Source organism: Pseudorasbora parva, chromosome 4 (genome assembly GCF_024679245.1).
Source record: "Pseudorasbora parva isolate DD20220531a chromosome 4, ASM2467924v1, whole genome shotgun sequence".
Classification (NCBI taxonomy): domain Eukaryota; kingdom Metazoa; phylum Chordata; class Actinopteri; order Cypriniformes; family Gobionidae; genus Pseudorasbora; species Pseudorasbora parva.
The window spans coordinates 51,271,511-51,299,027 of record NC_090175.1 but is presented as its reverse complement, the minus strand read 5'-3'; the positions used below and the strand labels follow the sequence as shown (position 1 = coordinate 51,299,027).

Below are 27,517 nucleotides of genomic sequence, written 5' to 3'. Positions count from 1 at the left end.
CTATAGCAAAAACCTATTTCGACATATTATATTTAATATTTCATATAAATATTTCATATTTTTTTTACTGTCCATTGCTGTGGCTAGCACCATTATGTCAATAGCACCAATAGCTGGTGAAGTATGAAAAACAAGTTTAATTTAAATTCTGGATAGATAGATAGATAGATATATAGATAGATAGATAGATATATATATAGATAGATAGATAGATAGATAGATAGATAGATAGATAGACAGACAGACAGACAGACAGACAGACAGACAGACAGACAGACAGACAGACAGACAGACAGACAGACAGACAGACAGACAGACAGACAGACAGACAGACAGACAGACAGACAGACAGACAGATAAGTGATTGGATTAAACATAAACTAAACTTAAAAACTGGGCATTGCTTTCAAGAAATCCACAGTTGTCTGTTATTGGCTACATTGTTCAATTCTGCAAAAACACATTGTTAATCGAAACCTTTAACACTTCAGAGAGCAAACACAGATACGGACTGATAACTAAATGTTAGTCAATATGCTATCAGAAAACTGATACAATATCAGCAGTCCTGGGCAGCTTTTACCCCTAAAAGCAAACCGAAGCAGCAGCAGTTAGTGGTTTGAGAAATTTCCAGGGAAAGGCTAAGCCCTGCCTTACACATGCTCCGCCTATGCTTGTTTTAATGAATAACCCAGGACCAGACTCTCAGGTTGTTCTTTTGGTTTGACTAACCGCGGCTCTAGAAGAGAGAAATGGCTCAGAGACATTTTGAGGGAAAAGAACATGCTGAATCTTACCAGCGATACCGGGTGTCTCCTCCTCAGGAACTTATAGATGAAGTGCTGAGCTTCCTGCAAAAAAGAGTATGTGACATGGTTGTGTGTTTGGAAAGCTTTTTTCAGAATGACTCAGCACATAAAGACAGGTTAAAAACAGGGTCACTTTTTAGCCTCTGATTCATTAACTAGGCCTATATTATAACTGTATATGCTAAAGAATAGCAGATAGACAGTAAGTCACTTATTCCTTTGATAAAACTTTTGAAAAAATTCTAAGTCTTTTAAAATATTTGTTTCTTTTCTGACTAAACGTATAGGCCAATTTATGGATCTATTCATAATTACTGCATTAATGACATTTTAAACAAATACTATAGAAATACAATTTCTGTCAAATATTATTATTTTTTTCTTTTATTATTATTTTTCTTGTTGTGGAACACAAAATCCCAGATTTCAGGTGTGTTATTCAACATAATTCATTCTCAATGCAAAAGTAGGCATGGTGTGTGTGTTATGAATGTAATCTAGACATTCACCATGCTGTCATTATCATTATGTGACAAACAAGTGTCTTATATTCACAGATACATTGAAGTCAGCTGTAAAAAAATAGCTCAAGCTTTGTTTTCTCCTCTATGACCAGATACAGGGGCCGCTTGATCTGGCAGTGGATGTGGGCTGTGGATCAGGACAGTGCACCGAGATACTGGCCCCTCACTTTATGACTGTAGTTGGGATAGATATCAGTTCAGCTCAACTGGAGATAGCCTCTGCTAAAGAACATGCAGCAAATCTGTGTTACAGGTACAAGATAACTACATAAACACCTAAAATATATAACAATTATTTGCTGTGGCAGTACTTGGTATGTGAGTATGACAATGCCATGGGACAAGATACTTCAAAGAATAAGAAGATACTGCATGTCACATTTTTAAAAACATAATATAATTCCATCACAACCGCACCAGGGTCTGGAATGACATCGTCATGTATATACTTTCATGTATATACTTGTATATACTTTCAAATTTTAAATGTCTGTGGAGGACCTCATATGTGGTACCATTTGAAAGCTTAGAGTCTCTACTTTCTGGAGATATGCATCACTTTGGCATTTGTTTTAGACAAAGTAATGTATTTAGACTAAATTATTCTGGTACCATTTCCGCCTGGATTTGGCGTACCCAAACTGAAAAGCTTCTCCCTTCAGATCCATTTGAGTAAATCTTGCATACAACATGACACAGACAAACTTATTTTTTCTACTATTTTCTGGAATTTAGTGGAAACTGTTACACACTTTCAAAAATAATAACCAAAAAAAAAAAAAACAAAAGATAAAAATAAAATAAAAAAGTGCCTAATTTCTGGGGGTGTTATTACAGTTTAGACAACATATACTTACATGTTTATTACTTTTAGCAGTGTTTTATATAACTTCAAAGGGTTTCCTGAAAAATGACACCGACATTTTGAACTTAGACCACTGTATGTGTGTATGGGAAGCTTTTCAATTTGGGTAGGCCAAATAACAAAAAAAAAAAAAAAAAAAAAAAAAAAAAAAAAAAATATATATATATATATATATATATATATATATATAGTTTAAACCTCACAAAAGCGAGATGAAATGAAAATATTAAATATTTGTCATGCACAAGAAAGCCAGGTCTGCAGTGACCAGTTTCTATCAAACGTACTTCAAGGAAGGAACATTGGTGAAATGGCAACAGGGTCATGGGCAGCCAACGGTATTCCCTAGTGGCGGTGACCTCTTTCAGCAGGATAATACATCCTCCCACAAAGCTGGTTCCAAAAATGGTTCAGGAATGTTTTGAGGAGCACAACAATGAGTTTGAGGTGTTGACTCGGCCTCCAAATTCCCCAGATCTCAATCCAGTCAAGCAATCTGGGATGCACTGATCAAACAAGCCCGAACCATGGAGGCCCCATCTCACAACTTAAAGGATCTGCTGCTAATAAGACCTCCCCTATATTTTCCCCTACTATACTTACACTATGTTATCTGTTTATCATGCTCTATTAGACAGAGTCCTGCAGAGGATTTGCCATTTGAGGATGATATTGCCGACTTGGTTATATCCATGTCAGCTGCTCACTGGTTCGACCATCCTCGCTTCCTGCTGGAGGCAGACAGGATTCTGAGGCCAGGAGGCTGCATCGCTCTGCTCAGCTATACCATGGATTTTGAGCTGGAATATGGAAAAAGTACCTCAAAACTCAATGAAATCTGCCAAGAGGTTAAATAAACCACAAACTAAATATCTCATGGGTTGTTGCTCAGGAAACCTATATTATAAATAAATGAAATGAGGCAGTCTATGTAAAGCATGATGCAACATTTTAATTGACTTAGTTTCTATAGCAATAGAGATCTTTGGTGTATTTTTAATTGTATTTATTATTTTTTTCCCCCCACAGTTCTATACAACCCTGCACCCTTTTCGGAAAGCTTATATAGGATCCAGTTCCCTTCAATTGTACAAGAAGATCTTTGAACTTGTTTCATACAATGATAAAGAGTGGTAAGTTGAAATTATTTTTTTATTGTAATAATAAAAATCAATAGCTTAACAACTTAACATACTTTTTACTGCAACATGTAATATAAAAATATCAGATTCACACTTAAATGCCAGTATCTTTTTGTGTTTTATTATTATTATTATTATTTTTTGCACAGGCACGAGTGTCTGAAGGCTCGGATGATGATGCCCCTGTCAAGTTTCATTGGTTTGGTGGAATCTTTTGCTACCTTTCAAGGTTTCCTGGAGAAGGATCCCGTTGAGGCCAAGAGACTGTCTCAGACCATCACAGAAAGGTAACAGAGAGTCTTGCCTCATAAAACACTGTTAAGGAACATCACCCCTGCTGCCCTGAAAGAATGCTCAGATGCAATAACTGTTGAATTTGGTCCAGTGTCATTTATTTCAACCTATGGCCAACATACATAGATCAAGAATGGCGTAAGAAAATAAACAAACAAGTCAACACATCATTTGATTTTGTTTTTGTTTTAAATTAATCAATTATGTCCGAAATGTAAATATATAATATTTAAAAAACATAATATAATAATTAAAACTCATTTGTATTAACTGCTATTTTATTTGTATTAATATTTAAATATTTTATTTCATTTTATTCTACTTTTTTTTTTACAGGTTGTTGGAAGCAATGGGGGCCTCGTCGACTGGCACAGAAGTTATTGTGGTAGTGAAATACTTCTATTTATTAGCCTCTAAACCACAGAAATCCTAAAATGATTTCTCTGTTTCAACTGTTTATCTATAATTCTAAGAACAATAAAGCTTGTATGTTCAACAATAAACACTTAGCTGTTTTATTATATCATGTGTTTTAATTTAATGCGTCTAGGAACACCATAAAATAATTAGCTAAAGTGCTCAAAATCTTATTAGCTTTGCACAAAAAGTTCGGACATCTTATTTGTGGCTTTTGATTCCATACGGACCTTTTTTTTGAATGAACGGAACAACTTCCGGCTTCTAAACCGCTCGGGCAGCGGAAATCATTAAACTCAGCGGAACTAATCCGCACAGTATTCCACTCAATTCTATTTCTTTTTAACGACATTTAACCTGTTTTGCATAAAAGTTATTTGGGGGTAAACGGCGTGAAATATATCTGCAGTATCCTGATTATGGTGTAAACAAGACAGTTCAGAGACTGACAGCGGCAGGTAAGTGTAATATCGATCGCAGCCGAGTTATTTGATATTTTTCAGAGTTGTATTATGAAAGTAAATACGTTTTAGTCCCTTAATTTCAGTATATAACAAGATAAGCATCTAAATTCCAGGATAAATAATGCAATGTGTGATAGGGAATAAAGTATAGCTGCTAAATAAACATGTTAGCACAATAACAGCTGAAATCCGACCCGGTAACTGATGATTATGAAAGTTTGTATTGTTTTATTTCAAAACATCTGCATCGGATACGCTTATTGTGGTCTCTATAATGTATATAAATGGTTCATGAGGTTTAATATTGCTTTATACCAGAGTATTAAGGTACCACACTAATGGTGACAGATGGTAATACCATGTTACTTTGATTTATTCATTTGTTTTGACAGATTACCATATTCCTGTACCAGAGTATTCACATGCTATTCCAAGATGCTTTAAAGATTGCCATGATATTACCACAACACTTGTTTATAAAACATGTTATTGCTGATTTTTTCATTTTGTCAGTGACATATTACCGTGAAACCAGGTCACCAAAAACATGGTAATACCACGGTACTTGATGCTGTCGCACTAGAGATTGTGTCCCTTTGTTTTTAAGTTCTATACATGTAATAACATTATATCTGTAGCAGAATATGTAGTAACATGCTCGGCCAGTCTGTTTTTCTCACAATATACGTTTTGTTGTTGTTTAAAAGAGGCTGCAGTTGTGTAATTCTTTATGGGCAGTACAGTGTCAATGTACTTTATGTGAACTTCATGTAAACTCAAGTAAGTGGTGATGGTATAAAATCAATCTGTCCTAAATCAAGGAATTGGTCTGATATGTATACATAGTTTAAACATATAGTTTATATATGGACACTTAATAGTATTAACAATAACGTATTTACAGTACAGTAGCTGCTTGTTTCAGAATACAAAAAAGCATGAATAAATTATGATTGATAGACAAACTGCAGTACACTGCTATTATTATTATTTTTTAATAATTTCTTAAATTGTATTTTTCTAAAATGTTGTGTTGCTGTACACAAACACAGAAACCCAGACATATAAGAAAAATATATTATTCCGAAAAGTGCATACCTTTGTAATACAACAACAATTGATTTAAGCTTCGATAATATGCCTTTTGAGTTCGAGGAACCTATACGAATGTGAATGGAAAATAATACATTTATAATATTTGTAATAAATTAGTAACTAACTGTGGTATTTTGGCTTATAATAGGTTTCTGCAACCCCCAAAAAAATCAGAATCAGAAAGTGCTTTATTGCCAAGTTTGCTTGCACAATGAATTTACCTTGATTTTGAAGCTTAAAGTAAGTGCATACAGCTATAACAAGACACATAATAACATTTAAGAATAACAAATATATATATAATAATATTATACATAATATTAATACAAATATATAATATAATAAAATTAATATAATATAATACAAATATATATATAATAAAAAAGTATAAAGTCACAGATAGGTCTTGTCAGAATAAACATTTACAGATAATGAACACATTTACAGTTTTGTGAATAATAATATGAATAAATATGAATAAAAATGTTACTGCACAAAAAACTTCGGTATTGCACTTGGAAGGCATTTAAGAGGTCAAGAGTTAGATTTACAATAATAATGCTAAGTGTGTTAAATATTCACCAGCCGTATTTTTTTTTTTTTGATCCAATTACAATTGCAACATTGTACTGAACAAAATATCATAATTAACAAAGGTATTCAAATAGTAGTCAGTATTAGTGGAAGTCAGTAGTGAAAGCATGCATGAAAGTCGACTGCAAGCACAAGGTCTGAAGGGATGCGGAAAAAAATAATAATTAAAAAACAAAAACCCCAGTAGAAATCCGAATCTCAGTCAAGCGCAGTCATAGCGTAGCCCTCTTCCGTGATCACAGCGCTGCAGTTCGTATATCCCCAAGAATGAGCCTCAGGTGGAAAACCCCCCCCCCCCCCCCACTAAACACCATACAATAAACAAAACAGGCCCAGCAGCATTCACGGGGAGTCATGAAATTTGAATTAGTTTTATTTTAGAGTTTCCATTTAAATCTTTTTTTTGTGTGTGTGTGTGTGTGTGTGTAATCCATTTTTATTTACGATTTTACTCTATTTTTGGCAACTAGCTAAAAAAAAAAAATACACAAAAAAACAAAACAAAAACAATATTGTGTGTATTTGTGTTCCTCACAGGTGTGTGAGCGTGTATATGTTGGTCTGCTGGTATGCTGACGTTATCCAGTAAGCTGAAGAGGGAGGAGGGCATGAGGGCCGGCCGGACCCCTGCAGGCTCCAACGATGCCTCTCATAGAGTGTCCATCAGAGATAGACTACTCATCAAAGGTACGAATCTCTGACCAAACACTCCTATCGTGACACTAGAGCGCCTGGTGTTTCACAACCCATTTTTAGGTCTGTTCTGATAAGGTCACATACATATTAGGCAGTTACAAACATGAACAAGGATGTGTGTTATGACTTCCACAAAAACTAGAAAAAATAACACAAGGTTAAAGAAACCGATTAGTAACCCTTTTTACTATTATAAAAGGAAAAACATGTTTTGTACTGTTGAAGTGTCTGTCTGTCAGTCTAATCTATCTATCTAACATTATAATTGGATCATTGTTGTAGTGTCGGTAAGGTGACGTGATACAGGCCAAATCAGAAAAGCAGTAAACTCTATTTATATCAGTCTGAGAGGAGGAGTCAGTATGCCATAACCAGGAGCTTATGAAGCAGTTCCCATCCGCAGTTAAACACTCAGGCTATTTTTTGAATCTGTGAGGTCATTAGATCTGCCCCAACAGAATATTTAAAGATGGTGGTGTGAGAATGCAGGTGGCCATATATAGCTGGTGACCATATGTATGCTTTTTCTTGTATTGGTGCTTTATAGTCAAGAATTCCAGTAATAAACAATTCAGGAAAGTATTCTAGTAACAAAGGACATTTTCAAACTGTATATCGTTGTAAAACATCTGTTTATGTGATTAGTAAAAGCTGGTTTCACAAGAGTCATTAGTTTTGAACACTTATGCTTTCATTTGTGTTTACAGAGGTTGCAGAACTTGAGGCCAACCTTCCAAGTGAGTATATCTTATCCAGGACATTCCTATATAAAATTTTACATATACAAACAATTATATATACATTTCCTTTATTATTTTTACTTTGTTGTCATATAATGCTTATTTAAAGTTAATCGTAAGAAGTATTAATAACTGTTAAATGTAATCTTTAAATGGATAAATATTAATTTTCATATTGTACATTGTACTGTTGATATTCCTAAATTATGCCTCGTAGCATTTTAAATGATTGACTTTGGTGTTTTGTGATTATTTGTATTTCTTTTGACAAAAAATTATTGAATTTGAATAGCGGCCATTTTACTAGTTATTGGCCATAACATGATTTTTGTCTGATTTATTGTATGATGTTTGTGCATCCCTGTTCTGTCAGTTGTAATGCTGATGTTCATTTATATATTTGTTGTGATTATTCTCAATATTATTCTTTCTGCAGATACTTGTAAAGTTACATTTCCTGATGAAAACAAACTACATAACTTTCAGTTGGCCATTTCTCCAGGTAATTCTGACCTCTTTTAAAAAGATTACATTTGACAACGCAATAAATGCAAGTGCTGTTGTTGAACAATGTAAAAGTTTAGTTGACCTATCTGTACCTAATATTAAAGCCTTTTCTCACAGATCATAAGTATTTAAAATAAAACATTATAATCTATTTTCTATTGTCTTATGGGTCATTGCAGTAGAGCAAACAAACAAACATAATTAGTTAATTTCCAGATGATTCACATTGAATAGGTCTTTGCTTGTCTTATTTTTCATTGCTAGTATCTGTGAAATGTATTGTATTATGCAACTGAAAATATAACCTTACATTTCTACAAAACATCTCTTCAGACGAAGGCTATTACCTTGGTGGAAAGTTTCAGTTTGAGATTGAAGTTCTTGAAGCCTATAATATGGTGGTAAGTGCCTGTGACATATCATGAAGTAATGAGGTAATGCCACACTTACTCACTTGCACTGCAATGATGATTTTATTAGTCCATTTGTAAGCAGGGCCATTAAATAGGTGTTTGCGGGCATTACTGATGTTCTGCAGTGTCTGAATTCAATAAAATAGCTGCCTGAGCGTGCCCACACAAATGCACACATATATTACACAACCCATCCTTAACCTTAGAGGACCTGTAATAGCCCTGCAAAAGCTGTGCAGAGATCCAGACATGGACCCACAGACCAAGTTTTAAGGAAAATCATGAAAAATGACGGAGGCAAAGGGCATAGCATTTTACAAACCTCTGTGATAATTTAAAAACCTAGCTGCATTGTAATGACCAGAAGTCATTTATATGAAAGGGGGTCATTATTGTTGTAGTACTCAAGACGGGTCTTGGTCCTGAGATCGGTCTGAAGACCATTTTTTGAAGGTCTTGTCTATGTCTCGATTACTTTTGTACTCTGCCTTGTACTCTGGATATTGTTTGAAGACCAAAAATTGCAGATGCATTGTCTGATTTGTTTATTAACATCATTAATATGATTTTATGTAAAACTTAATGCTTCAGTTGCAATTATTTCTAATTTGATTTATTTATTGTGCTGTTTCAGAAATGAATGAGGTATAAGATATTATATTATAACGTGATATATAATCAAGCAATATCACAAGAGCCAGAGAGAATAACACAAATTTGAGCAAGACTGCAAACATAATGTTGCTTTTATACAAATATTCAATGTAATAATGTGTTAACATTAATGATCTGAACTAACACAAACCATGAACAGCTGTATTTTTATTAACTAACATTAACAGAGATGAACAAATACAGCAACAGATGTATTTTTCTTGGTTAGTTCATGTTAGTTAATACATACACTAATGTTAACAAATGAAAACTTATAATAAAGTTGCCAAAAGATGCTCTTTTCTGTTCCACTGAATCATTTGGGTTTGGACTGCCATGAACTTGATGGCAGATTTGTTCATATTTGAGTGGTTTATTCCTGTACACCAAACTCTTAAAATTGAAACACGCAAATGACAAACCACGTTCTGCTTTCCACAGCCTCCTAAAGTCAAGTGCTTGACTAGAATATGGCACCCAAACATTGCAGAAACTGGAGAGATCTGTCTGAGGTATATATATCTGTATTCGTTTTGTATTCGTATGTCTTATTGCATCAGACTCAGCATTGGTTTGATTATTTTTATGTTCTTTAAATTATATTGTATTCATGTTTATATCTTTTCAAAGTTTATTGCGAGAGCATTCAATTGATGGTACTGGATGGGCACCCACTCGTACACTAAAGGTAATTTCTGCTTTTGTAATGCATCTTGGGAAATTCATTAAAGTGTTTACCAAGCGGAACTATATTGAAATGCTTCATATTTTCTTTCTTTCTTTCTTTCTTTCTTTCTTTCTTTCTTTCTTTCTTTCTTTCTTTCTTTCTTTCTTTCTTTCTTTCTTTCTTTCTTTCTTTCTTTCTTTCTTTCTTTCTTTCTTTCTTTCTTTCTTTCTTTCTTTCCAAATTTTTCTTCAGAAAATGCAAATCACAATAATAAATAATGTAAATATTAAACTAAGTACGACTGCATATATAAAATTATAATATTAGTTGGTTAATTATGGAAGCTTGTTTCTGCTACAGAATCTCACAATTCATTCTTTTTTTTCTTCAGAATTGGACCTTATAACGTACAATTACGAGTTTATATTACGCAATTCTGAGGGAAAAAGTCAGAATTGCAAGATATAAACTCACAGTTGTGAGAAAATAAGAATACTGAGATTGCAATTACCTTTTTTATTTTTATTCAGTGGCAGAAACAAGCTTCCACGGTTTGTTTATTGCAAAGAAAGATGTTTATTTTTTGCAGAAGTCAGTATGACAAGTTTCCGTGTTGGCTAATCTGTATTTTTCTCACCCATATGTTATGTCTTCAGGATGTAGTATGGGGACTGAATTCACTCTTTACTGTAAGTGTACATGCTATTTTCAAGAAAGATCTGTGATAATCAGTTTTCAGTTTTGACTATGAAAACCAATAATTGTGTCTTTTCTCTTACAGGATCTTCTTAACTTTGATGACCCACTGAATATAGATGCAGCAGAGCATCATTTACGGGACAAGGTAGAATACCAGCACACATCCCGCATTTAAAGGGTTATTTCACCCTAAAATTCTGTCATTAATTACTCATCCTTATGTCTTTCCAAACCTGTAACAAAGATGACCTTTGTTCATCTTCAGAACACATATTAAGTTATTTTTGATAAAATCTGAGAGATTTCTGTCCTTTCATAGACAGCTACACAACTACAACTTCAAAGAGTTCATAAAGAGATTTTATAAACTAATCCATATGAACTGAGCAGTTTAGTCCAAAAAGAGACTAAATAGACACGGTCGCTTTATATTGAGCAGATTTAATTTAGGCTTTTATTTAAATTTAAACATTAGGGATGCCACAATTCTCAATATAATATTGAACCATTCGGTAGGGCATTCACGGTTCAATACACGCTTTAATTTATTTCTTTTTTTTTTCTTTCAGTTTTGCATTTAATAATTACTTCTATTTCTCTCTAAAATTATGTTAATAAAACAACAAAACACAAATAGACAATCACTCACTACTCTTGAATAAAAAATACTTTATTACAGTAGCTTTTAATCAATGTTGCTAGTATATTGTCTATATGAAAGACAATATATTTTAATTTTAGTCTACTTTTATTCAATTAATTTCATACTTAAATGCTACTGTACATCTGAGCTGCCACTGTATTTATATATATACAGGTCCTTCTCAAAAAAATAGCATATTGTGATAAAGTTCATTATTTTACATAATGTAATGATACAAATTTAACTTTTATATATTTTAGATTCATTGCGCACGAACGGAAATATTTCAGGTCTTTTATTGTTTTAATACTGATGATTTTGGCATACAGCTCATGAAAACCCAAAATTCCTATATCAAAAAATTAGCATATCATGAAAAGGTTCTCTAAACGAGCTATTAACCTAATCATCTGAATCAACTAATTAACTCTAAACACCTGCAAAAGATTCCTGAGGCTTTTAAAAACTCCCAGCCTGGTTTATTACTCAAAACCGCAATCATGGGTAAGACTGCCGACCTGACTGCTGTCCAGAAGGCCATCATTGACACCCTCAAGCGAGAGGGTAAGACGCAGAAAGAAATTTCTGAATGAATATGCTGTTCCCAGAGTGCTGTATCAAGGCACCTCAGTGGGAAGTCTGTGGGAAAGAAAAAGTGTGGCAAAAACGCTGCACAACGAGAAGAGGTGACCGGACCCTGAGGAAGATTGTGGAGAAGGACCGATTCCAGACCTTGGGGGACCTGCGGAAGCAGTGGACTGAGTCTGGAGTAGAAACAACCAGAGCCACCGCGCACAGGCGTGTGCAGGAATTGGGCTACAGGTGCCGCATTCCCCAGGTCAAGCCACTTTTGGGCTACAGAGAAGCAGCACTGGACTGATGCTCAGTGGTCCAAAGTACTTTTTTTGGATGAAAGCAAATTTTGCATGTCATTCGGAAATCAAGGTGCCAGAGTCTGAAAGAAGACTGGGGAGAAGGAAATGCCAGAATGCCTGAAGTCCAGTGTCAAGTACCAACAGTTGTGCCACCTCTCCTGACCTGAACCCCATAGAGAACCTGTGGGATATTGTGAAGAGAGAGTTGAGGGACGCAAGACCCAACACTCTGGATGAGCTAAAGGCCGCTATCGAAGCATCCTGGGCCTCCATAACACCTCAGCAGTGCCACAGGCTGATCGCCTCCATGCCACGCCGCTTTGAAGCAGTCATTTCTGCAAAAGGATCCCCGACCAAGTATTGAGTGCATAACTGAACATAATTATTTGAAGGTTGACTTTTTTTGTATTAAAAACACTTTTTTCTTTTATTGGTCGGATGAAATATGCTAAATTTTTGAGATAGGAATTTGGGGTTTTCATGAGCTGTATGCCAAAATCATCATTATTAAAACAATAAAAGACCTGAAATATTTCAGTTGGTGTGCAATGAATCTAAAATAATGAAAGTTTAATTTTTATCATTACATTATGGAAAATAATGAACTTTATCACAATATGCTAATTTTTTTAGAAGGACCTGTATATATATTATACAATACACCAGGAATGTGTACATGGATTAAAAAAAAAAGTAAAGCTAAGTTTAAATAAGGTTATTCAAGTCTTAAGTAAAATAAAGAAAGAGTATTACTCTTCTAAGAGTCGCCTAAGAATAGAATAAAAAAGAAGCAAAAAAAGAACCAAACTCAAAACCGAGGTCTATATTGAACCGTGGACTAACTGTATTGCTGCTTCCCTAATAAACATTGATCGGCAATATAAACAGAAGCTCAACCGAACCTGCTTGACGCGTGAAAACAAACCTTTTGTTGAAGCTCAAATGTGCTTCATAACACGAGAATGAACCTCATTGGTTCTCGCACGTCAAGTGAACATGCTTGAGCTTACAGGTTTAGAATGGCATGAGGGTGAACGATTTTTTGGGTGAACGGCCCCTTTAAGCACGCTTACAAACAAGTTTACTGTCAGTCTTTTGGAAACGTAATGGTTAAAGAAAAAAGGAGCTACGATATTGCATATACAAAATAGTCTTGAATATATCATAAATAGTCTATGTACAGAGAGAATTTGCAGGTAGATGTTTTATCCGAACCCATCAGTTTCCTTAATGCTTCCTGTTTTAGGAGGATTTCAGGAACAAAGTTCAGGACTTCATCAAAAACTATGCAAGATGATGTCTCTGTTTGCCACGCGAGCCACTCTCACATGCATGTGACTTTGCAGATCTACGCCAATCCAGACTGCAACAGAGACAAAATCTCAAACTATTAAAACATACTTGGGGAAAGAATGTGTAATGAATGACACCACGAGTCCCTGATCAACATTTGGGAGGGGGGATGTGGGCCTTACTGTCCATTTCTGTGGGATTTTTATTTTGAAGCGGACACTCTCGCTGCTTCTTCTCAATCAAGTTTGCTTTTACTTTCCCACTCCCTCCCCCCACAAAAAAAGAAAAGAAAAAAAGAAGTACAAAGATGGTGATCATGAAAATGAGGACGTGTATCCTCTCTGATGTCACCTCCTATGCTAGTGCCTCTGTGTTTTTGCCACATATAACTGGACATACGTTGTAAGCCAACTTCTGCAGCCTGCTTCTCAAAACTTGACAATTTACAAACACTGAGATTAATTTGTTCATAAGTGATGTCATAGAAATCCCAAAGTTCCATTGGTTCGTTCGCTCTGGGGGAGGAGTCCACCAATGAGGAAATGCGCAAAAACATATAGCACTGATGTCCCGCAGAATACGTCGCTGGATTTCCAAGCGGATTCTGTAAAGCCATTTCTTGTAACTCGGCACCTCCCCTCATGTAAAATCACAGCAGTTATCAGACTACTCCGTATCACGCGTAGAAATATCAGAATATCTGCAGGTGCCTCTGAGTTTCAGTTTAAATCTGTGAGATGTTTATGGGTGAATCTCACGAATGTCCAGCTCACGTTTTACACTTCAAATCAAAGGGGAAGAAGAAAAGAAATTCTATTTTGCATAAATTGAAGATTATTTTTTGATGAATTATGCGTTTCCTCCTATTTAAAAAAATATAATAATATTTTTCCATTAGGGCATTTTGAGGAAATTATACATAATTGTCAACAAATAATATAAAAATGCAAAATATTATTTCTTATTACTTTTGATTTTGGGTTGAAATATGACCCAGACATGTTCTGGATGTGTTGGTGGGATTTAGCCTTTCTCTTGTATGCATTTTTGTCAGTGTATACACGTTCAGCTTTACCGATGTGTGCATGTACACAAGAATACCTGTATGCTAGTACTGTGTTTGTGTGAAAGTGAGTGTGTGTTTGAGCGAGAGAGACTGGGATTTTAATACATGTCTGATTTGGTAGCATGCACTGGGCTACTGAACTGCTCAGCCATAAAGCCTGTTCAATTAGTGAGGATTTACTTTATTTAATTTGACTTTTTTGTTTCTCTTCAGGGGTGTATATCCATTTGTAAAGTATATTAAAGAGGAATTCTACCACTAAGGAAAGAATTTGAGTAATTTGTGTGTGTACACTTACCTAGTTTGCTTTCATAATTTGTCCTCTTAAGAGTTTTGTGGATAGGTTATCACTGGATTGGCCCCCGAAATATAGTGAGCTGCCTATCTAGAGGGCATTTTCAGGTATTCTATAATGTGAATTTGCCTTTATTGCCCAAAAATGCTGTGTAGGTAGTTGGCTTACCAGGGCTATGATTGTAAAAGTGGAGCTTTGTCTCTATGTTAACTATGGCTGCACCCGAATTTGCATACTTCCCTACCATATAGTATGTGACAAAAGAAGTATGTCCAAATTCACTGTACTCATAAGTGTAGGCAAAAAGTACCCTCATGACCTTCCGGTGAGATTCTGAAGTGTGCATGCGATGGACAATTTACTATCCACGAGAGAAGATGTGTTAATGGTAGGCTGTTAGGTCACGTGATAATGATAACATGGCGAATGTAGTATGTCCAATTTTCATTCATACTACACACACACACCAATATAATATAGGTGTCAAGTACACCAACGCATTGTGGCTCACCCTGATGAAGGCTTGTAAGCCACAACGTTAATGTACTTGTCACCTGCTTTTAAAAGAATAAGCCATGATGAATTAACTAAGGCTTTTTAACTTTTTCCACTTCATTTGAGTGCCTTGAAAATTCTTTATTTAATGAGTTGATCCATCCCTTACATCCACAGAGCACCGGGATAAAAGATTCCCACCCCGTGCAGCACTTCTTTTTTGCATTCTCTGTTTTGACAAATACATTTTTAGCGTTTGTGAAGTAATTACTTATTCACAATGAATACTCAATAAAGTATGCGATTTTGGATGCAGCCATTGCCTTTAGCTCAAAATGTAGTTACCTTCCTACCTAAACACATGCTTAGGCATTATACACCGATCAGGCATAACATTATGATGACAGGTGAAGTGAATAACACTAATTATCTCTTCATCAAAGCTCCGGCGAGTGGGTGGGATACATTAGGCAGCAAGTGAACATCAGAACTGGACTACAGAGCAATATGGCCTGGTCAGATGAATCACGTTTTCCTTTACATCACGTGGGTGGCTGGGTATGCGTGCGTTGCTTACCGGTTAAACATATCGCACAAGGATGCACCATGGGAAGAAGGCAAGCCGGTGGAGGCAGTGAATGTGATGCTTTGGGTAATGTTCTGCTGGGAAACCTTGGGTCCTTTCATCCATCTGGATGTTACTTTAACACGTACCACCTACCTAAGCATTGTTGCAGGTCTATTCCCAGTATTCCCTGGTGGCTGTGGCTCTTTCAGCAGGACGATGCGCTCTGCCAGGGAGAAAATATGGTTCAGGAATGAGTTTAAGGTGTTGACTTGGCCTCCAAATTCCCCAGATCCCAATCCAATTGAGCATCTGTGGGATGTGCTGAACAAACAAGTCCGATCCATGAAGGCCCCACCTCACAACTTATAGGACTTAAAAAATCTGCTGCTAACATCTTGATGCCAGATACCCACAGCACACCTTCAGGGGTCTAGTGGAGTGCAGTCCATGCCTCAGTGGGTCAGGGGAGTTTTGGCAGCAAAAGAAGGCCCAACACAATATTAGGTACAATATTGTCACAATGTTATGCCTGATCGAGAAATGATATGATATTTGCCCATTATGCGCAAAAATATTATCTTGGCAGGCCACTCACTAGGGGTATGTTTGGAAAAGAATACTGGCATACTACCATATTTTAGTTAAAATCTGTGTAAAATGTCTGTGTTAACTCTGCAGTCAGATCAAATGGTGTCCAGTTCACTTATCACACTGGAAATGTTGAAGGAAATTGAATCACATTGCAGTACTGTGTTCACTGTAGCATTTTATGTTTTATACTGCACATTTTTGTAAATGGTCTGGGATTGTCTGGGTATTCAATACATACAGAGATTAAGCTTACTATGCACAGTAGGTATACTATATAGGGTGATTTAAAGTATATTGCAATGTTGAATTCACCCTACAACAGAATTAGTATGATTGGTACGCTGTTCCAAACAAAGATTTGTGGACACAGCTATTGTGTTTGTCTTCATCTTTTGCACCAGATGGCGCTATTGATTAAAACATTTTTATTTGTAGCATGTACATGTGTATAAAGGCATGGCAGAAGAATACACGTTACTGTGGCCACGCAAACACACAAGTCTTCAAAAGCAAAATTGCTAAATTAAACCCTAATCCTTACCATCAAAGTATTGTTATGTTAAATAATAATGCACTAATATCATGTACTGAATTAGTATCTGTATACCATGATGTTTACATTTTACTTCATGGAACATCAGGTTGTTGTCGTTCTACATGACCAAGAAAGATTGTATTGGCATTGTAACAAGTCTAAAAAGCATTGAGACATGCAAAACAAAATAAATGAATTTCAAATTTTTTAAGTTATCTTACGTTATTGCAGTTCCGAGTCGTCTTGGGGGATGCGAAAGTGGAATTAAATGTTCACTCCGTTCGAACGTTGACTTCGAACAGTTTAGTAAGAACTAAAATCCACACACAATAACAGATTTCTGTTTAGGGGCGTGCCTCACCTTAATTAATTCACACTTTTGTCCAACCAGTGCTTGGGTGGGCGGTGTTCAAGCGCTCAAGGCGCGCGCCCGAGCACGGAGACCGTAACTCGGTCCGGAATTCAGCGTAGAGTGATGACAGTCCCAACGCAGTCACATTAAGACAAGGAATAACTCACGTTCACCTCTTGTCATTTAATAAACTGATCCAGTTTTACTTGCAGACATAAAACAAAGGCTCAACTCCAGGCCATGCGCTCTATGTGAACAGCTGCGCAAAGACGCACAGGCTAAAAGACATTTGACAGCTCGCCAGCGGGACATTGGAGTGGACATGTGAAGAAATGGATATGCAGCCTCTTCATATGATCAACATGCGATCTGACATCATCATCATCGTCCTCATCCTCACTGCTGTGATCGTCCCCCTGTGCACCTCGCAGTCAGGTGAGCGTCCAACTCCCGTGCGTAAAAGTGCTTATCCATCCTTCATATCAGTCTTATTGGATAGCTTTGTGTTCTGGCATAGCATTTTATTTACTATATGGACACATTTCGGTGCATTGAATATTTTCAAACCCGTAAACTCCCAGCGTTCTTTTATTCTTACTCTGGCAGCGCAAATACTTCTGTGGCAAACTCCAAGTGTCCAAATGACACCCGAGAGCCATTCATGATAGCCTACTGCCGCGGCTTCATTTATGTTTGTGCTTGACGATCCTTATCAATAAAAAAATGTCAAAGCATTCGTCAGAGATGGAAGGCTGACATCGGAAATCCACTGGTGATGAGAAATCACTATTTGCACCGCCATTGCGCGTTTGCGCACACTGTTACGTGACTGAATATTGATGTGTTTGATTCTGTTTATTTTTAAATGGTCTTGTTTCTTGGCTGATTCCTGATTTTTTTGAAGTGTAAATGAGCATTTAAGTTATTTCATCCGCTCTCCACACGATGGTGGCAGTCAACCGAGAAACAGCAGGGCAGCTGAAGCGCGGAACCGCGCGTTTTTACGCATATTTCTTCATGGTGTGTAATGACTGCGGAAGCGCTCAGCACCTTTAAGAATTAACTCATTATGTATTCATCGATACCCCCCCCCGCCCCCACCCAATGAAACAATTCAGCATTAAAACCGCTAACAACCCAACAACATTTTTTTATAGACATTATCATCATCATCATCATTATTATAGATAAAAAAATGCTATATTTAATATATTATTTTGATATATTTACTTAAGTCATTATTTATAAATCGAATTATTTATGAAGTCTGGATCATATGAAGTTATTACAAATATTTCGTTGATTTTTAAAATTTACTTTTCAGAATTAAAAAAAAAATATATATATATTTTGTTTTAATGGAGCGAATCTACTAACTGCTAGATAATGGAATAATGGTAATGATGTTAGAAGGTACGGGTCAATGGTTTCCTCCAAGGTTACTGCACCTGCAAAATATCAGGTCATTGAATATTTATAAGCTAATTTAAGTGTTGTTCGAAACAATTTGAGCTATGCTGTTTGCTGACTGTAGTGAATTCTATTTTTATTAAACAGTTTGGAACGTGGCTTCAAAAATGTGTGCATGCAAAACTGTTCAACAATTTTGCATTGTTTCGTAGTCCTGGTTTTGTGGAAACCCGTTTTTTAAAAACGCGTCCTTTAAATGTTTCTCATTTATGCATGAGCTCACACCTCTGTCGAGAACCATATGGCACCGTGTTTGACCCAGGCTTCCATCTGACATTTAAGTTTGATAGAAAATTACTGCTGGTAGACCTGCGAATATGATCAAATTATTAATCATCTTCAACCCAAATTAAGTTTGGTTGGAGAGTTCATGCGAGCTGAGGGAGTGAGAATATTTCCTGTTAATTAATGTCTTCACTGCTCTGACGTGAACATTCTTCTGAACAGAGCAAGTGTCTTGCTTGGTGAAATATTCCAATATTAAAACTATGATTGTTTGATCTGAGAACATGGATCATCAGGTTGCAGTAGACATGTTTTTATAAGCATTTACTTAATTATTCATTTTTGAGGTATTAAAATGTTCCTATACTGATAATATTATGGAACATATAGTTCACCAAAAATAACTTTTTTTTTATTTACCCTTATATTGTTGAATACCCGTGTGACTTCATTTTTTGTTTTAGCGAAACGCAAAAGGAGATGTTTGGGCTGAATGCAGCAGAAGTTAAGCTCTGTTACCACTGCCAATAATTTTGACATGTTCCTCAGTTTGTGAATGCAAGGAAAACTAGCTTGTACATGCGTACAACAGAAATATGTGGGGGAAAAAACATTCTTGAGAGTTTGTCTTTATTAATTTATCCAATGTATTTGAGTTGAAAAGGTCTATAAATCATCCTTTTTACAATCAGAGCCCTTTTTCTAGGTATACGAACATCTTGCGTGAACATTTCTTGTTGTAAGTAGTCACTAGAAAGTGAAAGTTTGGTTAGTTAGTAATTCTACCACACTTGTCTCATTTTAACACACACACACACACACACACACACACACACACACACACACACACACACACACACACACACACACACACACACACACACACACACACATACACACACACAACTTTTCAATATGTTGTGTTTTGAATTATATGTATAAAAAAAATGTTTTTAAAATAAGTCTCATGTTCACCAAGGCTGCATTTATTTGATCAAAAATACAGTAAAAATTGTAATATTGTGAAATATTATTCTATTTTTTATTTTATTATTATTGTAATATATTATACAATGTAATTAATTCCTGTTATACAAAGCTGCATGTCAGCATCATTACATCAGTGTTCAGTGTCACAGATCTTTTAGAAATCATTCTAATATGATGCTATGCTATTTTTTTGTGGAAACCTTGATACATTTGTCTTGGGAACATTATAAATGTCTTTACTGTTACTTTTGATCAGTTTAATGCATCCTTTCTGAATAAATGTATTAATTCAAGTTTTGTGGCCACGCCTTCAATGAAATGTTTCTTGCCTAATAGAAATATACATGACTTTCTTTCTTTTCTTTCCTGAAAAACAAGAAGACTTGAGCTGTTTTCTGTATCTGCTGTTAGATGATTTGTGTATTTTTTCATCAGTATTGGACTGTGGTGCCGTTTTTGGCCCTTGACCCATGTGTGCAAAACACTGAGAAAACCTCTTTCTCTATTCAATTGAGCTCATGCCGAGCTCAGACTCTCCACCAAAGCAAATGCTTGACTTCTTTTTCAGCATCCTCTTATTGTCCCTAGCTCTTAAGAGGGAACGACATCTTCAATTTCCCGATCCTGATTCTCGCTACGAAGTAAACCAATAAAGCCTGTTGTAATCCACAGACTTCCCCCTTTTTTAAGAATGGCACAAAGGCAAAAACAGCGGAGAGGATTTTCTTTTCAGTTGCTGTAGGGTTCATTTCTCTACCACTTGTAATTCCTCTCAGAAAACAAATGCCTGCGGGCCTCGCTCTGTAGGACAGGGCTGCCAATACCCCCTCCTCCTCTCTCCACGAGTCTTTCAGGCTTGCTTTCACCCTCCCTATCCGTTTCTCTTTCACCATCTTCTCCGTGCCGCCTGGCTCCGTGCCCCTCGCAGTCAGCTGTAATGCTAGTCTTCTCCTCATCCTGTGTGTGATGCAGCCCTGCATTTCTTATTGAGCTTTAGCTGCGAGCGCACGGTTGTTGGTTTACACAGGTGTTTGAGCCCAATAAGCAGGTTCATCATTGTCTTTTCAAGCATCAGACATTAGAAAGACTCCTGGGAATAAAATGTGTCTCGTCACCCCAGTGGTGTAATGCATCTGCAATAACTGCAGTTTTTGCAAAGGAATTGCTTAGCAGAGTTATAGTTTGTGGTCACACTTTATTTTAGGGTCAAATTCTCATTATTAATTACAAGTTTTGCTTCAATAAACTTCTAATTTACTTCTAATTACTGCTTATTAATGGTTGTTTAGGTATAGGGTTAGATTAAGGGATAAAGAATATGGTCATGCAGAACAAGGCATTTGTATGTGCTTCATAAGTGCTATTTCTCCAACACGATCTCATGGTCATGCGTATAAATAGTACGAGTTTGCAATCTTGTGGTGCCTTATGGTACGCGGTTTTTCGCGTTCATATGATACGCACTTTATGGCCTGCATATGACACGCTCTTGGGTAGGTTTAGGGTGGTGGGGTGGGGGGTTCCTATGTATAATACGGCATAAAGTGCGTATCATATGCACGCGAAAAACCGCGTACCATTAGCACGCCAAAACTCATTTTGGCGTATACATTCCATGAGATTGCAAACTCGTACTATTTATACGCATTTTCGTGAGATCCGTCTCAATAAACAGACAATATCCTAGTAATATGGATGCTAATAAGCAGCTTAAAGGGTTCTTCTATACAAATCAAACTTTGTATTGAAACTGGATCATTAATGTAATAGAAATGTGAAAATGTTTTTGAATTTGGTGCCTTCTAGACTGAGAAAAGACAGAAAATGTATTTTGGGCTAATGTGGATGAAAGACTACAATTCCCAGAATGCTTCGTTGCCCTACGAGGCCACTCCCAAAGCCACCGCTACTAATCACTCGATCATTTGCTCACCTTGTTCATTTTCGTTTAGAGAACACACACTACAATTAAAAACTGAACGTGTCTGTTCAATATAATGTGAGTGAGCCGATTGAGTGTCGCGGCACAAACGCAGCAGGTGTCAGATTACATTCATAACTAGAGCTAAGGTAAGTGCGGACGCGGCATAACGTTACATTCACAGCGCGTGTTCATTCTGGCGCGTTTTTTTTTTTTTTACTTTTTACTTTTTCGCATGATTCGTATCTCATGAGGTGCCTAGATCTTCAACGCTCACTGTTGCTCATGTCACTGAAAGTCTCCAACCCTCCATTGAAAATGATTTGGATTGTGTCACTTTGTCGCTGTGTGCTGCTTAAGATTTTTAACAGTGGTTGTTACTGTGTTGCTTGGGCATTTTTGGGTGGTTCTCAATGTAGTCACTTACTAGTTCACTTCAAAATCACACTCTCTCTTGCTGTGTGCTAAATTGAATACTTATATATATAGTATGCCAACAGAGTAGTATATCCATATGCATAGTATTTGAAAAACAGGCAAAAAAAAGTACTCAAATGATTTATTACTTTCCTTCGGGTTTCTGAAGTGTGCATTCGCTGGTCACTTTTCTGTATCATGAGGCCATAGGAGAAGAGTGAAGCGAAACAACAGACGCTGGTAGGTCAAGAAACAACGGCATTTAGTACGGCCAAATTTAATTAATACTACCCATATTTATGATAAGGAACATACTTATTTAACTCTTGCATTAAAATTAAAATGTTGTATCTACTGCAAGTCCGTGATATTCTGGTCTTTGGATTGCTGGTCCTAGGCCCCGATTTGCAACCCCCAACGATCTGGTAGTTGTAGCCTGATTCGAGGCTTCTCGCAACCAACTTTTTGTCATAAAATCCTCAGTTGTGTTCTGTCATTATGATTATTTTATCCCAGATCGGATGAGCCGTGCTTCTTTACCTAAATATTGGCAGCCATGCCATGAAAGTTGAGTATTGAGAAAGATCATCCATATTTTTTTTTCTTCTCCTTTGTATTTCTTACTGTAAAACAAATCTCACGCCAGGAGATCCAGCTGACGACGTTGGTCGTCCTCCATTCGTCACGTTTGATCTCACGAGTCTCAGTGTGGAAATGTGACCAATGGACAGGTGTGTGGTCTCGTGTTCCGAAAGAATCTTCTAGTGTGTGCATTTGGAGGATTGTAATACTAAAAATCGGTTGAAACTGCCATTATGTCTGTGATCTGTCTGTCTGAAAAGCATCTAGTGTGTCCCAGGCTTTTGGTGGTTTAAGCGTGTGTCATCCATACCAACTGAAAGCGGCCAAATACCTTCTAAAACTTGCCAACAGATGAATCTGATCAGGCTGTTTGAGCTGCAAAGTAATTTACATGTAAATACTTGCTTTTTCGGGTTTGTTAGGGCTCGACTCACTAATGAGTAATAGTAAAGCTAAGGAAAGCATCATTTATTCATGAGCATATGTCCAAATCATAAGAGAGACAGTAGTAGTGTGGAGAAAAATATGCCAAGGTGAGCGTAAACAATATTGCTTGTCCCAGTTGTACGGGTTGGTAATTTTCTATGTTTTATTTGTGTGTGTGTGTGTGTGTGTGTGTGTGTGTGTGTGTGTGTGTGTGTGTGTGTGTGTGTTTCAGTCTTTGAGGTCTTGGGTTGATCTGCCATGGAGGTGAGGTGGACGGGTTGCCGTTACCCTGACCTTGGCTCTGTTTCTTGAAAAACGTGAGACATTACATCTGAGCTTTATGTTCTCGGCGGAAGGCTGGTGTACATCTCCACTGATCCATCAGTCCTTCCAGCAGTAAATATCGCACTCTAATTCAAGATGAGCGTGACTATAATTTAAAGTGACAGCATCTTAGTTGAGAACAATAAAGCAAGACAAAAGCAGACATCAGTAATTTTTTTTGATAAGCAGGCGATGGCGGTGAGAGATCGTTGCTTCTGGTTGTGTTTCACAGATAATTATTAGGCTCAAGTCATCAATTAAAAGTTTTCTAAGGGTCTGTCATACTGTCTTACTTTTTAAAAAAATGTTTATCACTAATAATGATAATCCGAGATACATATACACCACCGTTCAAAAGTTTGGAATCTGTTAAATTAAATGTTCTTGAGGTCTTATGCTTACCAAGGCTGCATTCATGTTATAAACAATTGTAATATTGTGAAATATACTGTAAAAAATATTGTTGGTTTAACTTAAACAAGTAAGTCAAAAAGTAACCTGGTTGCCTTTAGTTTGAGTTGAGTTGAGTTGAGTTTATTGAAATTAAAAATTGATGATGCAATGAAGGAAATTGGTTTAATAAATAGGAAATCAAAATATTACTGTATCTGAACCACATAAAAAAATGTGATAAATCATGAAAATAGCTCTATTTGCCTGCGTCATCTCAAATGAAACTCAATTACTAATTTGCTTTTAATAAAATTTTAATAAAGGTTGTCAATTCATATAAATTGTTCATTGTATTAACATTTTTTATTTCAATTAACTTAAAATTTTAAGGCAACCGGGTAACTTATTTTTAAATATTTTTGTTTTACAGTGGAGTTAAAATAGTTTTTTTTATTGTAGTATACAATGTAATTTATTCCTGTGATGCAAAGTTGAATTTTCAGCATAATTACTCTTCAGTCATAATGTATAAAGTCACATGATCCTTCAGAAAGGAATAAGATTTGATTTGATGATCATTTATTATATTATCAATGTTGAAATTTTTTTTTTATTATCAATGTTGAAAATTTAATATAAAGCACAAAACAACAGCATTTATATCATTTTTAAAGATTATAAATGTATTTACCATCACTTGATAAATGTTTTAATGCATTCTACTGAATGAAAGTGTCAATTTTCTTTAAAATAATAGGAGCTATTTGCAGTCAGCCATGGCAGCCCACAATATAAAAAATAAAATAAATAAATAAAATAATTCAAATGTATTATTTTATGAATTAACATTCTACTTGTGTTGTGTGGTATGTATCGTATATGCTACATGTTAGCAGTTAGCATGTCAAATTCAAGTCGTTTTCATGTTAGACAATGCTGTTCTATTGTCCGCCTCTTTCAATTATGTGATAAAATCCAGAAATAACGGAAGCTCGTGGGATCCTTCGAAATGAGGTTAAAAACTGCCGCTGAGAGATGTTTTAGTCGTGCACCGGGAAAGCAGCACTTAGAGCGACGTTTCCATTGTGAGACTAGCTGGGTAATGCATATTGCGCTACACACACACACACACACACACACACACACACACACACACACACACACACACACACACACACACACACACACACACACACACACACACACACACACACACACACACACACACACACACAGTGCTGAAGGTTTGTCACAGCTGTGTTGTGGCTTTACAGGATTCCTCCGGCAAAGATCCTAGTAAAGACGTCCTGTTGGCCAACTTTTGGCAGAGTCCCAATAGAAAGCTTTTTACCGTAGCATCTGTCCATAGGTGCGTTCAGTGTGTTGGCTGAAACCCATCATCAAGTCTCAGCTGGGTGTCAGTGCTCTCTGCATCTCAGACAAATCCTGAAAATAGTTCCTCTTCTTCTGTTCACTGTCAGTTGTATCCTTTTTTTTAGGGCTGAACACACGTTACAGTCTTTCTTCTTTTGCTGGAAATGTCAGTGAATAAAACAGACATACAGAAAAGATATTAGATTATAGCGCAATGACTGCCCACTTCTTTCAGGCAGTATGTTTCTCCATAGGGACTTTTCCCTTTGGGAAAAATGTTTGGTAAAGATTTCTAAGCCTTGATAACTAGACTTACCAGGTGGGGGAAAAACTATCCTATAAAGCATTGCTTTTGACATAATCAATTAAAAATAATACAGCATCATAATAACAATATAAAACAACTGCATTCATCATTCAGCAGCTCATGATCTGTTGTTGTCAGTGTCTGACAGTAAATGCTGATCCACACCAGCTCCATCTCTGCAAATGCTTTTGGTTTTGGCTTTTGAAAATAACATCTTCCAGCCATCTTTCCAAATTTCTAATGAGAATTATTCATAATATCTGTTGTCAGCAAATAAAGAGCTTTAATGTCTCCTATCTCTTTAATGTTATATTGTTATTTTATTTTACAGTGCAATATTATTATTATTGCAATAGTAATATATTGCTTTGATGATTGTATTGTTTTCATAGTTTAAATAATAATAATACATACATACATACATACATACATACATACATACATACATACATACATACATACATACATACATACATACATACATACATACCTACAATAATAAAAATAATAATAATTATCAATATATATATATATATATATATATATATATATATATATATATATATATATATATATATATATATATATATATATAATGTGTGTGTGTGTATGTAACATACATGTACTGTATGTATGCATGTATGTATGTATAAACAGTATATTTAAATGTATTGATAAATATTCAGATAATTATACATATATTAGTAGCTTAAGTATAAAATATAAAGAGACTGAATTGTCATTAGGTCAATTGCAATGCATCATGGGTTTGAGCGGTCTTTTGAGATATTTTGCAACATTTTCCGTTTTCATAGTAACAGTGGTTTCTGATTTGCTGATCCTTCTTCAAGTTGAGCTCTTCATTGGAAATATGACAGTGAACATTAATTTTAAATTGAACATCATACAAAAGCATATACCATCGTATACTATTAAGCATGCCTTAAAGGGGTACTTCAGCACTGGGAAGAGGAATCTGTATTTAAACTGGGTCATCACTGAAGTAGAAATGTGAAATTATTTTTGAATTTGGTGCTTTCTAGACTGAGAAAAGACAGAAAATGTATTTTTGTCTCATGGGGATGAAAGACTACAATTCCCAGAATGCTTCGCTGCCCTGTGAGGCCATTCCCAAAGCCCCCGCTACTGGATTACTGTGGCTGATTTGGAGAAGACACTACAATAAAATACTGAACGTGTGTGTTCAATATAATGTGTGAGTCACCGTGCGAGTATCACAGCACTGAGCACTAACTGCAGGAGTGATGAGAGCTGAGGTAATCAAGACTACACTCACGGCATACATTCACAACACGAGTTCAGTCTGGCGCGTTTCAGTTCATACCTTTGCAAGCTTAAGGGGGGGGGGGGGGGGGGGTGAAACACTCAATCTCAATCTCATGTCAATTTTGAGTACCTATAGAGTAGTATTGCATCCTTCATATCTCCGAAAAGTCTTTAGTTTTATTATATTTATAAAAGAAAGATAGGCTGTACCGAGTCTTTCTGGAAAAAAACCGAGCTGCTGGAGGCGTATCGTGTGGGCGGAACTAAAGAATGACGAGCGCGCACAAAGCGGTGACGTCCTCAAGCGTGGAGAAGAAAACGGCTATCAATCAGATTCAACTAATACAGATATGATCCAGAATCAGATCCAGAGGCTGAAATAAATTAAACAAGGGAAGCAACAACAGCAGGACGTCCGTCTCTGTGGTATGTACTGTATTTAGTGGCCTGTCAACATTTGTGTGTGTTTACTCGCAGTTTATGAGGACTTGATTTGGTTTATGGACTA

General features: G+C 36.1%; 3 protein-coding genes across 4 annotated transcripts in view; all 3 read left to right on the top strand.

Annotated features, from left to right (window-relative positions):
• The first annotated feature begins 715 nt into the window (after positions 1-715).
• si:ch211-93g23.2 (uncharacterized protein LOC100005086 homolog) lies at positions 716-4,137 on the top strand. Its single transcript, XM_067442183.1, has 6 exons — positions 716-863; positions 1,426-1,586; positions 2,833-3,046; positions 3,228-3,331; positions 3,490-3,627; positions 3,971-4,137. The coding sequence occupies exons 1-6, from the start codon at positions 753-755 to the stop codon at positions 4,065-4,067; spliced, it is 825 nt and encodes a 274-aa protein (XP_067298284.1). The 5' UTR covers positions 716-752; the 3' UTR covers positions 4,068-4,137.
• Positions 4,138-4,276: 139 nt separating this feature from the next.
• On the top strand, positions 4,277-17,084 carry ube2f (ubiquitin-conjugating enzyme E2F (putative)). Its single transcript, XM_067442185.1, has 10 exons — positions 4,277-4,509; positions 6,742-6,891; positions 7,608-7,637; positions 8,077-8,142; positions 8,481-8,548; positions 9,656-9,726; positions 9,845-9,902; positions 10,538-10,570; positions 10,663-10,725; positions 13,345-17,084. Exons 2-10 carry the CDS (start codon positions 6,774-6,776, stop codon positions 13,393-13,395), a joined length of 558 nt encoding a protein of 185 aa, XP_067298286.1. The 5' UTR covers positions 4,277-4,509; positions 6,742-6,773; the 3' UTR covers positions 13,396-17,084.
• Positions 17,085-17,404: 320 nt separating this feature from the next.
• Positions 17,405-27,517, top strand: part of erbb4a (erb-b2 receptor tyrosine kinase 4a) — a 239,765-nt gene continuing 229,652 nt past the window's right edge. Inside the window, exon 1 of one of the 2 annotated variants that reach the window (XM_067442181.1) lies at positions 17,405-17,728. In XM_067442181.1, coding sequence (XP_067298282.1) covers positions 17,626-17,728 — 103 coding nt within the window. In that variant the 5' untranslated portion in view covers positions 17,405-17,625. Of the gene's footprint in view, positions 17,746-27,517 lie in introns of both variants that reach the window. The other variant, XM_067442182.1, reaches the window with a different exon arrangement.

Excerpts from the sequence above, each read along its gene's own strand:
- ube2f (XM_067442185.1), top strand. The coding sequence starts at position 6,774 with ATGCTGACGTTATCCAGTAAGCTGAAGAGGGAGGAGGGCATGAGGGCC. Across the intron at positions 9,903-10,537 it reads CACCCACTCGTACACTAAAG|GATGTAGTATGGGGACTGAA; the intron begins GTAATTTCTGCT and ends TTATGTCTTCAG. Across the intron at positions 10,571-10,662 it reads GACTGAATTCACTCTTTACT|GATCTTCTTAACTTTGATGA; the intron begins GTAAGTGTACAT and ends TTTCTCTTACAG.
- si:ch211-93g23.2 (XM_067442183.1), top strand. The coding sequence starts at position 753 with ATGGCTCAGAGACATTTTGAGGGAAAAGAACATGCTGAATCTTACCAG. Across the intron at positions 1,587-2,832 it reads GCAGCAAATCTGTGTTACAG|ACAGAGTCCTGCAGAGGATT; the intron begins GTACAAGATAAC and ends ATGCTCTATTAG. Across the intron at positions 3,332-3,489 it reads TCATACAATGATAAAGAGTG|GCACGAGTGTCTGAAGGCTC; the intron begins GTAAGTTGAAAT and ends TTTTTTGCACAG.